The sequence below is a fragment of the Gastrolobium bilobum genome, unplaced genomic scaffold (assembly GCF_033153095.1).
Source record: "Gastrolobium bilobum isolate Gb01-03AN ecotype WA unplaced genomic scaffold, APGP_CSIRO_Gbil_v1 utg66795, whole genome shotgun sequence".
Classification (NCBI taxonomy): Eukaryota; Viridiplantae; Streptophyta; class Magnoliopsida; order Fabales; family Fabaceae; genus Gastrolobium; species Gastrolobium bilobum.
The window spans coordinates 1-16,870 of NW_026898306.1; the positions used below are offsets into that span (position 1 = coordinate 1).

Consider the following 16,870-nt stretch of genomic DNA (forward strand, 5'->3'; position numbering starts at 1 on the left):
AGTTTGCATAGTCTAATTTTTACTTTAACATATCCTATAACAGAAATGCATTTAACAAATTTATCATTACTTTTAATAAAATTACACAATTGCCCAAAAAAAGGTCCCATTTGATTAAAAGTGTTAATATAGCTTCACCTAAAAGCTTAAGCTTTTGGGCTGAAATGATTCTTTATATGGTATCAGAGCCTCGGTGTCACAGGTTTGATCCTCATTGTCCTGTCTTGTAGAGTTTCTTAGCATAAGTAAGTTGAGCCTGATGCATTGTTTACCCTTTGAGCCCAATGGACTCTCGTGTGAAGAGGCGTGTTAGATATATATAAAATCATTAATATAGCCTCAACCAAAAGCTTAAGCTTTTGGGTTGACATGGTTTTTTATGAAATGAGAGATGAAAATATATAGATGTTGTACCTAATATGCAAATATAGATGTTGTGTTGGCCATATAATACATGAACGCTGAATATTTAGCAAGCAAAGCTTGCTTAATAGTTGTTTAAGATAGGTCCCATATGTGCTAAATGTACCTAGTCTGTGATATAAAGCAGAGTTTGCTAGAAGGTTGGTATGTAGAATGGTTGCAAACTCTTAAAAAATAGCTCAGTGACTCATTTCACACAGACCACAAAGTAGTTCACAAAAATAGGATTTTATTCTAATTTAATTCTAATTGGCTCATGTTAATAAACGTGAATTCGTTGAAACCAGCATACAACATCTTTAGTAGGTTCAAATCACATGTCGCATTATGGTTGTTTGCTCAGGTTAAAAAAAAAAGATGAGGGTAAAAAAGTGTGATAGAAAGGTTTTTTATTTTTATTCATTGTTGTCTAATGAAGGATGAGTAACATTAGTTACATGAATACCACAAAAGTTAACAAAATTGGCTGAATGTTAAAAAAATGAAGACAACTAAATCATATTATGTCCAATATATTCATGATCCATTTGATGCTGGTACAACTTCCACCATTTTGATGCTGCAAGACTCTTGGTGAATCAGAAGGAAATATGTTCATGATCCAACAAGTAATCATCAAATCCCTTTTCTCCATCCATTAATATATTGAAATCCTGCATCATAAACAGTCTTACATAAAATGTTGTGAATAAGACAAAACTTAAGTGTTTTCATTTTAGACCAAAACGATGGAATTAAACAAAGAAAGATGGAGCAGATTTGAATCAGGTTAGACAATACCGATGGAATTAGAAAACCATTTAAAGAAAGATAAAATGGGAAGTGTTAATTTCTCTTAAAAATTAAACAAATACAAGAATATTTGATCATGCCTGTTTAACCAATATCACTCACTATGTCATGTAAAGTACCAAAAATATCCTCCTCGGTGAGTTCTTCTTGGGGCTGCAAAATGTAGGCATCATTTGACTTCATTCCTGCATCTAAATAGGATTTATCAACTTTTGTGGATTGGGTGATTGAGCCAGGAAAGTTAGAGGAAACCACATATCCATTTGACCCATCAATTGAACTAAACTGCTCAAAACTAGTTATACAGTTGCTCTGCTGAAATTGGTTAAACTCGATTGAGTTTGGAATTCCCTGTGATAAACTTGAGCTTTGATTTGCAGAAAACATGCACGGCTGGATGTTTCTGGAGTTGTTTATATTTTGTGTCTCAATAGATTGGACCGGTGCAGAGGGACCGATTCTTCTTGATCCAAATAAGGTGTCAAAATTTCCATATCTATCTATTGAATTCATTTGCACGTAAGAATCACTACAACGTGACGCAGCAACCATGCAAGCTTGTTGAGGTCTTCTTGAGGCAGCCAAGTTTGTATTTCTGCAATACAAAATAAGAGTGAGCTTATGCACTGTTATCGCAATACAAGTTATGGATTAAATTTATTCATTTTTTATGGATATTGATATTTCCTAATTAACTTTGTTCAAAATTTTAATAAACCATTAGTTTTAAACCATCATTTGTTTAAAGTTAAAAAGTATATTACCCCTTCAACTTTGATCATGTGCCAAAATTGAAACCGAAGGGGTCTATATGCCAAAAAGTAGAGATCATTTGTATTTTAAGCATAAACAGTCCAAAAATTTATGATAAATGAGGAATTTAAAATTCATACCAGCAGATGGCTTGCTACATTTTCTCTTGTAAGACCTACAACATTCATCAAGTGAAGTATTTTCTTAGGAACTGCCTCTACAAAAACTATAACACCTCACAATTTTAAATTAAGTAATTGAAATATTAAGTGAGTAATTAAGTGAAGAATTAATGAAAAACCTAAAGATTAGGCCAAAATACAAAGAAAGGGCAAAACGGTAATTAGCCAACACGCAACCCTAGGAAGGTAAAAATTGAGTAGAAGGTCTCAGATGATAAAAATAACCCTGGAAATGGATTCAGAACGAAAAATTGAGTGGATAAGCAAGTTTCAGAAAAATCAGTGAATACTATTTTTCGCGGGTAAAAATATCGTGTTACGATTGCACCGTAAAATGTGCCAGTTGAGTTTTGAGCTCTAGGTTTCAAATATGATCTATAAATGGTCTATAGAACTAGGAAATATGATTTCTGATAATATTTGACGGAATTGAGTCAGTTTGGGGAAGCGTGCCAACGGCGCGCGCAACAGCTTAAAACAGTATTTTCTCCGAACAACCGAAAAACTCCGGATTCATCTGATCAAGCATAATTAAAGGAGAATAGTTAATGTTAAAAATTAGAATTTCTAAATAAGTTTTGAATTTAAGGACGTATAGTGACAGTTCGGACGAGTTTTAAATCGCGTGAGGTGGCGTGGGACCCACCCCACTTAAAATTCACTTAAGTTCACATCACCTCTCCACTATTCATCATCTCCTCACTCTTCCCTCTTTCCCAAAACCTGCGCTCAGCCCTCCTCCCCGCTCCTCCATGCAAAAAATTTCTTCTCTCCTTTAATCACACAAATCCTAACCAAATCCAACAAAGTTTGACTTGAATCTTGTTGGAAATTGTCTCCTAAAGCCATTGGTGGCATTATTAAACCATGAAAGTGAGTAAATTTTGAGATCCTTCCCCCACAAGGCCGCGGCTCACCTTGAGAAAAGTGTGTTCATAGAGCTTTTACTTGCTCCAATGGTGGAGTATGCTTAGGAGGGACCTTATGCCTAGTCTTTGAGTGAGTTTCTACACCCTTTTAATTGTTGATTTTTGTGATTTGATTTTGAGACCTAAAGCTTTGATTGATGATGTGTTGTGTTAGGGAGCTCAATTGGAAAATGTGTATTAGATGATAATGTCTTAGAATGACGTATTAAAGCTAGAAATGCAATGAAAATTTTAGGTGAAAAATGTTGATTTTAACTTAGGAAAATTTTGAGTGCTTATGATGTGGAAATTTGGAAATGTGTTGAGATGTTAGTAATGAGTTGTTGAATGATTATATGATGATAGTATTAGATTGTGGTGGAGTGGAATGATTGAAAATGGAAAATTCCCTAGGGCATAATTCGGCCATTGTGAGAAAAAATGAGTAATTGTGTTGGAAAAATAATTTGGATGATGTTTTGTGTAATCATATGGTAATTAGATGGGTTGTGTGGTGGTTGGAAGGTTGGAAAACCAATAGAAAAATAATTGTAAGTGTTAAGTGTGGAAATTGCCTAGAGTGAATTATTAAGCAAACTGATGCGTAAGAGACGTAAAACGGAAAAACGACACTTGAACTAGCCTCATGGCAACCTAAGGAAGTATAATAAAATGAGAAAGAAAATTTAGAAAAATAAATCTCAAAAATACACTTGTTTGGCCGAACCCCCCAAAGAGAAGGGGAGGATTTCGTGTTTTTTGTGCTTTGACGTAATTTGACATTTACTGATGGTTGTACGTGGTTATATAGGTTGCCGTACGTCGACTTGAATCCTGAACAGTGAATCAGTGGATTGCCCTTGGTCCTGGACCAAGTGGATTGAGGTAAGTGATTGAATCAATGCATGTATAATTGTGAATTAGCATGTATTGTTTGAGTTTTGAGTGATTGGGAATGTCCTCTGTGTAGGAATTCTGTTGTGTACCAAGTTGTGAAATAAGCTGCTGCAGAGCTAAAGGAAAGAAAAAATTAAGGTAACCTCTTGGTACTGGGGCTTGTTTCCCTTTTCTGTTCCACCTTGCCAGTTGATGGCAACGGTAGGAAGTGTATATGAGTAGTGTAGAATAACATGAGCATGCATGCATTTATCACAGTGGGTACTTATGTACCGAGTCTCTGGCCAGTAGACAATTAGCCTTTGGGCAGTTTCAGACTTCCACTGGATAGGTCTCCGAGAGGGAGTTCCAGATCACCTAGGGTCGTGGTGTGTGATCTGGATAGGAGCACACTAGGAATGTCTCGGGTGTTATGGATGGTTGGGGCATCATGGTTGTGGTTCTTGGAACGCACCTTGGATGATACCCGTAGGGTTATATATGCCGAGGACATTGCGTGGTATTCGTAGCTACCATCCCGCTTCGTCGTATTTTATATCCCGATATTCCCCAGTTTCTCTAAATCCCTTGCTTTATCCCGTTTTGAAAGTGGTTGTTTTATACTATTGATATGCATCGAAGTGAACCATTGGGCGGAGTTTTCTCCAGAACCTCTAGGTTACTGAGATATATTCGTATATCTCACCCCGTCTCGGGGCATTTATTTCAGGAGGTAGCAGTGGAGCTGGAGCAGAGGGCAAGAGGCCCGCAGAGTGATCAGTGGAGTGCTTTAGTATTTTGCATTTTGTTGGCCATGTGGCCTAGGCTAGACTTAGTGCATGAACATCTCATATGTACGTAGGATGAGTTTCTTTTGCATATTTGTTCATATCATTTTGCCTAAGTCTAGTAGTTTATGTTATTCAGTTTATGTTGTAATTTGTATTTAAGTTGTAATATCGGAAGATTGTAAGTTTAAGTTTAAGTTTTAAGTTGTAAATTGTAAGTAAATATTGTAATTGTACTTGATGCATGACATGATATGATGGAAGGGCTTTAGGCCTATTTTAGGTTATGAGTACTTGTATGATGAAATATGCATGAAATTGGAATTAGTGATTGAAACTATGTATGGATTTTAAAGTAAGCTATTGGTGTAATAAATATAAACTGGATTGGGTTTTAAGTGCCTCAAGGCGTTGTTGGTCCTTGTGTGTGCCACCCATTGGATTATTAATGGATTATTATTGGATTATTAGGTACCTTTGAGGCATTAGTGAGCTTGTACAATTTGGGGATTTTAAGGAAAAACAAAGGAAACTCTGGCGAATTTTCTGTAGAATTGGCATATTTGAACGAACTTCGGGAGGGCATATCTCCCTCCACAGAGGTCCGATAGGGACGTTCCATACGCTGTTTTGAAGCTTGTTATGTCCCCTACATGGTTTCAAAATATTATAATTTTATATTTTGTGCGAAGCCCTGTGGAGGTTAGTGAACACAACTGCCCTGTTTTGCCCTGCACTTGGGGGCTGTTCTGGCCCAGTTTTGGGAAATTATGTCCCGCTTCGTTTCTCAGTCAAATTAAGCGTATGATATATCAAATTGAAGGTTGAGGTGTTTAGTTTGTAGCATAAAATTTGAGAGCAATTGGATGAGTGAATTTTCTGCAGTAATTCGTGGAGTGAGAGAGGTTTTGAGCTGTTTTGGGGTTGGTTGGCTGCTTTGCTTATCCAACTTCAAACGGCGATAGCCGGAGCAAACAAGCTCCGATGGAAGCGTGTGATAGCTTATTAGAAAGGAAATTAAGTAAGAAAAAAATATAAACTGAGAAGAAGGTCTGGTTGTGAGCGATGTGTTCGCAGAAAATTAATTAGTGAACCATGTTCAAAGGAGTAAAAACGTAAAATTGAGTAATTGGCTAAGTGGGTTTATAGGGACCCCTTAGTAACTTATAATAAGTAAAGTAAGAAGTAAAAGTAGTTAAAATAAGAGTTCCGCAAAAGTTTTCAGTTACGGTCACAGCTTTTAATTATTACGCTTTTTATTGTTTTAAATGCTCGCGTAATAATCGGAAAAAGTTTATTCACATTTTTATAAATGAATTGCTGTGATTGTAACTACGCTTAATATCATATTAATATTAACAATACCGGTGTACAACAGGCTGTTACAATAACAGTTGAAGAAAGATCATATTAGAAATGTCAATATCCATGTTGAGGTATCAAGTTCACATTATAAGTTCAATTTTCACATGTCAAACAAAAAAGGAAAATTAAATATTCATTACCATGTAAACTCACTATCAATGCCCAGTGAATTGACTGCAGCAAGAAATTTTCTTTGCAAGTCATCATTCCAATTTAAACGAGGCTTCTTTTGATTTGAAGGTTCCTCATTCTCTTTTGCATTCATTTCACCATTTTCTTCTTCCACACACGGTTCCTTCCTTTTCTTACCATGCATTTGATTATGGTCAGCATTACTTTCTAATGTGATGCTTTGACTACCTTCCCTAGCTATATTGCATGCTTTCTCCTCATTGAAGTGCGTAATTTGACCTTTGCAATCAATCTTTCTTCGCGCTATATGTTGCCATATATTCTGCAGTACTTGGATTCGAGGAGGTTTAATTATATAGTCACATGCGCCAAGTATAACACTTTTCTTCACGTACTCTATATCACTCAATTCTGACAACACTAGATCACAAAAAAAAAAACAATGAAATAATAAATATCAGTAATCTCATAATAAGGAGAAGTAAATATCTTGTTGAATACATGCTAAGACAAGAGTATTTGAGCTTACTTATGACAGGTATGTCCATTTCATGTCCCACTATCTCTAGTAGCTTAAGTCCATCCATGTGTGGCATATTTACGCCAGTAATGACGAGGTCAAACATATTTCTATTTGTCCTCAACATATCTAATGCCTTAATTGACTGAATAGTTGTAGTAACTGCAACAAATATAAATCAGATGTTAGATTTATTCAGCATCGTAAAAGTTAAAGACCTCCTGCTATATCAAAGTATATCAATTCTCTCAATAACAAATTTATAGTTCTCACAGTAATGGGGTGTAAAGAACTTCTTATTACTCATACTTGAATTCCCAACAATATTTGGCAACACAAGAAAATAACTTTTTAAAATATTCTAATTTCAAAAGAAGTTTCAACTTTAGAAGATTTAAGAAAACACTCGTCTTGCAAAGAAAGAAATTCTGAGTTGAAAATTTAGAAAATTGTCAAGTGATGTATATATAAGCGACAGGACACAATATCTGTCAACAGATTTAAAACTTTAGAGTGGCAACGAACTATATGTTCAGTTTATCACTACGCAAAATAAAGCATGACCCCACAAGCAAAATTCAATGCAGTTGATCACCAAAAAATCAATGCAGACTCGAATTAAGTGAATAGGAAGAGAGAGGTGACAAACCCTGATACTGGCATTTGCGAAGCATGTTCCCTAACACTTTGAGACAAAGTTGATCATCATCAACAAGCAAAACACGCATACCCACTGGAAAATGGTCTCCAACCCCATCTTCATCTATCAAATAGTTCTCCAGAGTCATCTTGAACCAGAATAAACACCTATATGAGAAACCAAGCAATGGTCAGATATCACAAATCACAGAGCAAAAAGCCCAAACTTTGACAACATAAACCTTATTTTTAATTTACCAAAAACAAAAAACCTCGTTTTTAGGGCCTCTTTCACCTAACATACAAACAATACATGACAAAAAATAAAAGGAGAAAGAGAACACAGGAAAATACTTGGAAAGTGATGGTAACTATTAGAGAGGAGAACAATAGATACCTATATGCAAAACCAAGCAAAGATTAGATATCACAAATCACACAGAAAATGCTCCAAACAAAAACAATTAAAAGAAACCTTGTTTTCAGGGCTGTCTTTAACCAAACAAAGAAACAATGCAACATGAGAATTAAAAGAAAAGAAAGAAAGAAACAGAAGAAAAGACTTGGACAGTGATGGTAACTAGTAGATAAGAGAACAACAGACACCTGTATGCATAACCAATCAATGATCAAATATCACAAAATCACAAAGAAAATGCACCAAACAAAAAGAATTAAAAGAAACCTTGTTTTCATGGCTCTTTAACCAAACAAAGAAACAATGCATTATATAATTTATTAAAAGTAAGTATATTTTAATATGCAAATTTTGAATATAAGCTAACTTCTAAAAATATTCTTTTATCCGCGAATGGTCATTGGTACAAAAGAAAAAAATCGGTATTGTGTTTTTACTGAGTTGGTTTCAACCTAATCAACGTGGCGGAGGTAGAAATTTTAATGACGAGGCAAAAAAAATATATTATATTATAAATAAAAATACTTGAAATATAATACAAATATAATACAAAGCAAATCTTTGAACAAATCAGACTCCATTTAGCATACATAATCAAAATCAAATGCACGGTTAACAAATTAAACTCACTGCGGATGAACAAAACAAAATGCAATCACTTTACCATTCAGAAAACTAAAGTAATCCACTGACAAATAACAAGTAGCATGAATATGAGCAAAGTGTTCTAGCAAGCTACAATGAAGTCCAAAACTGAAAATATAAAAAAAAAAAAGAGTAATGAAAGCATTAACGAGAATTAATGGAAAACAAAATTTTAATATTCATGGTTGTCTTTAAAAAAAGAATTAACGAGAATTAAAATAAAAAAGAAGAAGAAAGAAACAGAAGAAAATACTTGGACAATAATGGTAACTATTAGAAAATAGTGAAGGGTTTAATTCAATTCAATTCAATTCAAACCAATAATGGAAAACACAATTCATACAGTGAAACTCTCTTCCTCTTTGTCAGCTGCCAAAGGCTTTGCTCTGTCTTATTTTTTATTTCTCTTATCTTTTTTGTTTGTTTAAGTACATTATGTCGTTAACTTTTGATTCCAATGCGAAAGATATCACAAGACACAAGGAAAATGCTCAGAACATTGACAACAGAAATCAAATCTTGTTTTCAATTTACAAAACAAAAAAATAAAAAAAAAAAGAAACCTTGTTTTCAATTTACAAAACAAACAAGAAATAAAAGAAACCTTGTTTTCAATTTAAATTTATATTAATCTACTTAATTGCCTCATTCATCAATTTGCACTCAAGAGAGCCAAGAGGTCTTTCCTGGTCTTCTACGAAGGAGATTTAATTTTACAATCAATTTGTTGATATTGTTTATAATAATCTACTTTCCATATTTATATTCTCAGATTTATATTATAAAATTTTGCCAATCTAGTTTCCTAAAAAGGCCTTATTTATATCAATAATCATTTAAATATTTTTGAATTTTGTAAGATTTCAAAACATGATTCTGATTTATAAAGTGATATTTTAAAATTATTGTATTTTTTTTTTGGAAAAAATGTTTGTCATTTTAAGAGAGAGATAACACAAAATAATGTTTTTTATTTAAAATTTAAATTAAAAAAATCACTCACTCTTACTCCTGTTTTCGATTTACAAAACAAACAAGAATTCAGAGAAACCTTGTTTTCAATTTACAAAACAAACAAGAATTCAGAGAAGAATGTATACCAAAAAAAAAAAAGAATTCTCCAAATTTATATTAATGTGTTTAATTTGCTTAATTTGTTTATATTGGTTAATAAAGTTTCCAAATTTATATTAATGTACTTAATTGCCCCATTCATCAATTTGCACTCAAGAGAGCCAAAAGGTCTTTGCTGGTCTTCTAGGAAGGAGATTTAATTTTACAATCAATCTGTTGATATTGTTTATAATAAGGATTTATATTCTCAGATTTATATTATAAAATTTTGCCAATCTAGTTTCCTAAAAAGGCCTTGTTTATATCAATAATCATATAAATATTTTTGAATTTTGTAAGATTTCAAAACATGATTCTGATTTATAAAGGGATATTTTAAAATTATTGTATATTTTTTTTTTGTAGAAAAATTTATTGTACATTTATTATTCGGGATTAGTGTTTGTTTTTTTTTCGGTGAATTGTATTTGTCCTTTTAAAATGATAGAATTGTGTTATTTGTAGAAAAAATTATTATACATTTTTAGTGTTTGTTTGTTTTTTTGGTGAATTGTATTTGTCCTTTTAAAATAATAGAATTGTGCTATTTTACTCAAAACTACTATTTTATAGTGAAAGAAACAGAAATCGTAGAGAAATAAAATTATAGATTTATTTAATTTAAATATTTAATAAAAAGTAATAATTCAAATTAACATGGCTGCTTTTTAAAAGGATAAATATTTTTTTCTTATTATTAATAATAAAAAATTTACTATTGACTTTTTTTTCTCTTTTTGACCGAAAAATCAATCCTTTTTTGGTGTGTGTAGATACCGAAAGAAGAAGAAAGATTAATAATGAATAATAAAAATATTTCTTTTATGATTCTTTTATAATATATTCTCAACATGTCGCTAGTTTGTTGCTTGGGACATTGAGTATGTATAATGATGGATTTTATTTTGGGTAGAAACTTACGATGGCTCTCTGCATACGTAAAATTAAAATGGACAAAATGGACACTATAATGAAGGAAATAAAACAACGACATTTGACCTCACATTTGGGAGTCAATCAACTTAATGAAATATAAAAGTACAAAGAACATACTCCCCTAAAAGGTTACATCAAATTTAAAATTTAAAATAATAATAATAATAATAATAATTTGTCACTCTTGAAACCATTCCAGCCATATAAAGGATGTTTGGCATTGATTCTGAAGACAGTATAAGAAACTGATAAACAACTACTATGAAAGCCTATACCACCTTTTATTAAATCTTCATTCATATGTGACAGTAGCAATATCCTTATTGGAAACCATTTCAACCTTAGGAGACCAGAATACCTCTTTGAACCAGCTGAAGAAGAAGGGAAGAAAGCCTCTTCTTTGCAGAAACATAAGTTCCTTTCTCAAGTGATGGTCTTTGCATTTTGGACCTGGCCTTTGCTGAACTTGTAGGTGCCATGTACCTTGGAAGGGCAGGTGAGCTTGCAAGGCTCTCATCATTTCTCACTGAAGATCCTGCAATGCTAATGTCTGCGAAAACGTTCTGACTGAACACTTAACATGCTTCTCTAGTCATCGTCGCCACCCCAAGCACTACCTTTTGAGCTTGATGGCCTAGCCTTTCCAGTAGTAGATGACAAAGATGGGGCCTTTGAAGCTGGTGTTGAAGGGGAATTGTGGGTGGAAGGTCTTTTTCCTTTTTGGCCAAGAGAGGAAGCTTTGTTATCATGATTATGGTAATGGAGAGAATGCAATTTGATGATTTCCCCAACAGACATGGTATGGCTTGCAACACTCTTTATAGATGCATGATCATTGTGATCCATACTGCTTCGGCTCTCCCATGGCGGCACAACCATCCATCTCTCTAACCAATTCCAGCCCCATTGGGGATTTTTGGATCCATAAATGTTGGATTTACTGATTTTGAAGAGTTCTTCCATGTTTGCAGTTAGATGATTAGTTATACATAAAATAAATCACTTATATTCAATATAATACAAGTGCATCAATGCATTTTCATCTCTTTCACATATTTCATTTAAAAAGAACAATTCAATAATGCCTTGATGATATATATATATACATATATATATATATATATATGGGGAAAGATCCGTTTACAAACTTTTTTTTACAAATTACATTAAATATGACCGGTCATACACTCTTGATTGAAGTATAACCGGTCATACTTAGTGTAATTTGTAAGAATTTGTTAACAAAAAATTTGTAAATATAATTTTCCCCCGTATATATATATATATATATACAATTTAAACAAGTCCTGGTTGGTGATAGTTTCATGTTTGACCTGATACCATATTAACTGTTGTCAGTTGTCACTTGTCACCAAGTATCTATCTTGCCTATGTAACAACCTTGAATCCAATGACTATTTTATAAGATCAGCAAGCATTGGCCAGCCCTGACTAGTAACATTCATATGTAAATCAGTCTAATTAATGGGATTTCATTTATCTTGAATTGTGTATAGTGCCATCAGAAATACATTAATATTTAATCCCCAGAGTAATATTACGGAACTATACCATACTAATATCTATTTCCCTAGGCATATCTGTAAAATGACTTGAAAAAAGTCATTCTCCCAATTCATGTTTTTATCTTCACTTATGAATTTCTTTCAAACCTTATCTTAGCTAATTTCACTATATTTGTCTTCTAGAATTTTTCATACACCATTGTTAACTATCTTTAGCTATTTTGTGAATAATTAGTTAATTACAAATGTAAATAAAGAAATTTGTCTGCTAATATATTAATTCCAAGCCACCATAATTAACATTTGCTCAATTTTACTTCTAATACTCTCTTTTTTTTGGAGGGGAGGGTGTTAAGAAAATGAACCACAACTGATGTAGAAATATCAAAATGGATTTATTTTTGCACAGGCTTTTAGTAAGAGACTTAAATTGATTGAATCCAGAATTAATTAATCTCTATTCGATTAAAATCCAAAATAAAAATAAAATAAAACCATAAATGAGGTAGTCTCTTGCTACTTGATGTAAGAATGAATAGGCCAAAGCTCTCTATCTTCTCAAAGCAGCTTCTTGCCTCTGCAACGATTTTACTTCAATTTGCTCCTTGGAATGCAAGCTATCATCCCATTCTTCTCCAATCTGCGGTAAGAGTATGTGCCACTTCAATACAAATTTTAAAAGCAGTACTCATAATATTTCAAGTTTTTGTTTTAAGAAGTAAAATCACACAGTCCCTATAACACACATTCTTTTCAAAACCTGCATTGTAAACAAGGAAAATATACACGAGTGCTTACCGCAGCTCGCAAAAGTTCTTTTTCATGTTTCTCCTGCAGTTGCTCTGAAGAGCCTGGTTATCCTCAGACATTCTAATTCTCCTCTCACGAATCTGAGACTACAATCTTACTAGAGTTTGCATGCATTGTAAGGTACTAGTTGTTTGTCGTTTGACAGATTGGCCTTGTATTAATGTTTTCAACCTCACCAAACCTTTTAAGGCTTGTAAATTCGTAATGCCCTTCTTGCCTGAAAGCTCAAGAACAAGAATAATTATATATGCTTACAGGGAACTGAATGCTGTTGGGAATCAGTGAGAGTAGTGATATTGGTTAGAAATGAACTAAGTGGGGACTATATATATAAGTAAAAGTATCCATTGAGCTCTTGTAGAGATAGAATTAGTTTGGTATCCCTCAAGCCCTCATGGGGGTGTAGTATCTTACTGCGTAGGTGTTCAAAGTAGCAGTGAAATGGACCAAAGCACAAGGAGAGTCACTATTGGTGGTTATTCTAGGTAGGGCTGAGAGTAACAGCTCATGAAAGTAATGGATGCAAGAGGCCTCTTCAATGGAGAAGAGGGGTTTATATAAGTGAGAAATATTCACTAATGATAAGAGAAAAGAGCCATAACTCTCATAACCGTTTTCCCAATACCTCAATGCTACGACTGATGACGCTGGAGTGAGGGTAAGATCCATATGTTCACTATGGGGAGGCAACGGGTCTTTGCAGACCGGCTTATATGTATTGAGCTATGTAGGCCATTCTAGAACACCCATAAACCTAACACCTCAGGGTTTTTTAGGTTGAGATCTAATGTGAGTCAACTTATTGTGATGGCTTTGTTGCTTAGCCCGATGGTATTTCTCCCCTACCATGGGCTTCCTGGTTTTCCTAAATCCTAACAAATGCAACATTGGTATAGATACAAATTTTGTTCATAATGAAATGATTATGGTGTGCATTACATACTATATATAATACATTAAGGAACCAAAATTCCTGTAGATAACCATGAAATAAATTCATTGGAAGAAAATCAAAATGAGAGTCCTTGAAATCAATGAAATGAATAGAACAAATTTAAAATTTCTCCAAATCAATGCAGCATTCTTATAACTATCGCTTAGACCCAATTACAACAACTACATTAATTTTATTTAACAAAAACCAGGAAAAAAAAGGATGCAAATGTATATAATTGCTTTCATTTTCTCTCTCTGTCTTTCTCTCTCTCTCTCTTTTTTCTTCTTCTGTCTTTCCCCATGAAAAGAAAGGAAATTCATACTGCAAATCTGTGCACAGCCAGATTCAACTAACGTAGGATGAACAAATTTTTTTCCGAAAAAGAGGGGTAATTTCTTTCTTTTTTTGAAATTTAGTAGTTTGGGTAAGCGGGTGAGCCTCGAGCAATGACAAAGCTACTCGTTAGTGACAAAAAGGTCACCGGTTCAAATTTAAGAAACAGCCTCATTTAAAAAATGCGAGAGTGAGACTAATTTCCTTCATCCCTACCCTCACAAATAACGGTTTCATATGGGTAATGGTTTTAAAGTTTGTATATCATTACCCAAAATAAATGATGGCAAGAAGTTCTAACCAAATATCCACGGAATGCTGTCTGAATCTTGATAGATGCTATTTCTTCCTTCGTCTTTCCAGTGTAATGAGGCATACAGTGAGACGAACAACCTCTGCAGTAGCCTGGGCAGCAGCAACAGCAGAGCAAAAAGCATGTTTGTTCTGTTCATTATGTGCTTCAGTTAATTTAACATCTTCTATCAGTGGAAGAGGGGGAGCAACAAGAACTGGTGCTTCTTCATATGCCACCCTGTGACACCCATTACCTTTTGTCTTTGACTTGTGGTTTTTCTGCTTTTTCTTTTAAACAACAAAAATTAATGGATAGAATTAGAAATTGCTCAAATTTCAAAATCAATAATGTAAAAAAATTTTCTTCTTTCCCATAATGTAGTACATAATATTTAAACCTTATCTTTTCTGGAATCTGAACTAAAAACTTTCTTCACTGAAGAAAATCAACTCCCATTCCTCCCCATTTGCTAGTCCTGTTACTTTTAGGGAAAAGAACAAACAAATTAGATCTTAATATCGAGCCAGACATTGTCCAAAAATGGGAATATAATAAGAGATAAGATGAACAATCTTCTGTTGATAAAATTCAACTAGGTTAACTAGAAACTGAAACTAAATAGCAAAAATGCCACCCTAACAAAGTAAAATATATGCTTTCAGAAAATTTGGTATTTGTAGTGAACAAATAGATAAGAACCCATGTCAAAATCTCAAATCTTCAGAAAAGAAAGACAATATTTTGATTGAAAATTACAAAAACCAAAAATGCAAATAGTATAATACAAAAACCATTAAACCCATGTCAAATTTTCCAATTTTGAAAGAGATAAATTACAAATGAAGAATGCAAATGTAGTATTCAATGGACAAATGGCGAAGAACCAAATAGTATAATCCCAAAAAGTAGAAAAAATATATATATATATTAAACCTAATACCAAAGTTCCAACTTAGAAGGCCTAGATTAACTAAAACTACAAAAACCACACAAAAAAGTAGCAGAATGGACAAATGCGGTGAAAACATTCCAATACCTTTGCATGAGAATCCCAGATCTATGGAAATGAAACGTACACAAGTTGAGGCCCACTAAGTGTCCCCCAAAGAGAAGAAGAGTGAGGGACCGACCAGATCTTGCCTTCGGGAAATGAAAACTATCTCAAATCAACATGGTAACTGGCCCCACTACTGTTCGTATTCCTATTTTTAATGTTAAAGGAAAAAACTCTATTCTTTTAAAGGATATAAGCTTATATTATTTTAGATCCTAATTGTTGATTTATGTCCATTAACGGTTATAATTTATAGGATCAAACTTAATGGGCCAAATTTATTAATAATTAATTAATAATTTGGATCTAATAAATTATAACCGTTGATGGACGAAAATCAACTGTTAGAATCTAAAATGATATAAGCTTATATCCTTTAAAATAATAGATGTTATTCCCTATTTTTAACGTTAAATAACAAGTAAACCAAACACAAGTAACAACTATGGCGTGAGTTTGGTACAAGACAAAAATAATTTATCCGGGAAATCATGATTACTGAAAATGTAGTGGGAAAGTTTTTTTACCGAGAAAGTTACCATAAATTGTTTGGTAGGCCAAAATATTACCGAGAATATTGAGTAATTTTCGTGAATATATGTTTGGTTGATCATAGAATATTACTGAAAATATAGAAAAATTTTACAAAATTACATTAATAATTTCTGACTTTTGAAACATGATTAGAAAAAAAAAAAACCAGTGCCAACACATGTATGCAGAGTAAATATGGAGGATCTGATGAACGATTGAAGGAGTTGGTTGATGGTCGGTCGTGTGGAGGTAAGCGGTGACCGGTGGTGGTTGGATTTAGAAGAGGTCTGTAGAGGGTCGATTAGTTGAGGGTTCAGAGGAAGATGAAAATAGAGAAGAAATAGGCGGAGGTGGGTTGGGGTTTTGTGGTTGTCGATGGAAGCTTGGTGACGGTCTGGGTTAGAGGAGATGTTAGGGTTTATGGCTGGTGATTTGTTGTGGAGATGCTGGTTTAGCGGTGTCTATAGTGAAGCATGGTGATCTCGATGGTGGCTGGTGAATTGGGATATTTTTTTTTTTAGAAATGATCGACCAGTTTCCCATTCCATGGAAAAAAAATTTTCCATCCCATGGTATTCTTTGATGGGAATCCGCAATATAAAATAAAATCACGAAAAAGATTACCCGAAATTATTTTTACTTCTCCTCCTATCAAACGTGGAAAATTTTTTTTCCTCATCCCAGATTCCCAAAAAAAAAACCCATGTACTAAACACCCTCTTATTGAATATTCATAAAGTAATATAATAAATGAAATCAATTGCTATGATAATTTTTATAGATATGATGTCAATTGTCAATTAATTTCTAGGCGTTAATTACTAAAAGCAATTGGTTACGCTTTCACACAAATAGATACATCAACACTAAATATTTTATGGATCAGAGGCT

General features: G+C 33.4%; 1 protein-coding gene and 1 pseudogene across 1 annotated transcript; both read right to left on the reverse strand.

The window, feature by feature from the left end:
* Nucleotides 1-1,299: 1,299 nt before the first annotated feature.
* On the reverse strand, nucleotides 1,300-7,527 carry LOC133314777 (two-component response regulator ORR23-like). Its single transcript, XM_061516300.1, has 5 exons — nucleotides 7,389-7,527; nucleotides 6,749-6,901; nucleotides 6,228-6,639; nucleotides 6,096-6,101; nucleotides 1,300-1,810 (listed from the first exon to the last, which is right to left on the reverse strand). The coding sequence occupies exons 1-5, from the start codon at nucleotides 7,525-7,527 to the stop codon at nucleotides 1,300-1,302; spliced, it is 1,221 nt and encodes a 406-aa protein (XP_061372284.1).
* Nucleotides 7,528-8,422: 895 nt separating this feature from the next.
* Nucleotides 8,423-14,857, reverse strand: LOC133314776 (protein IQ-DOMAIN 3-like; annotated as a pseudogene).
* Nucleotides 14,858-16,870: the final 2,013 nt, after the last annotated feature.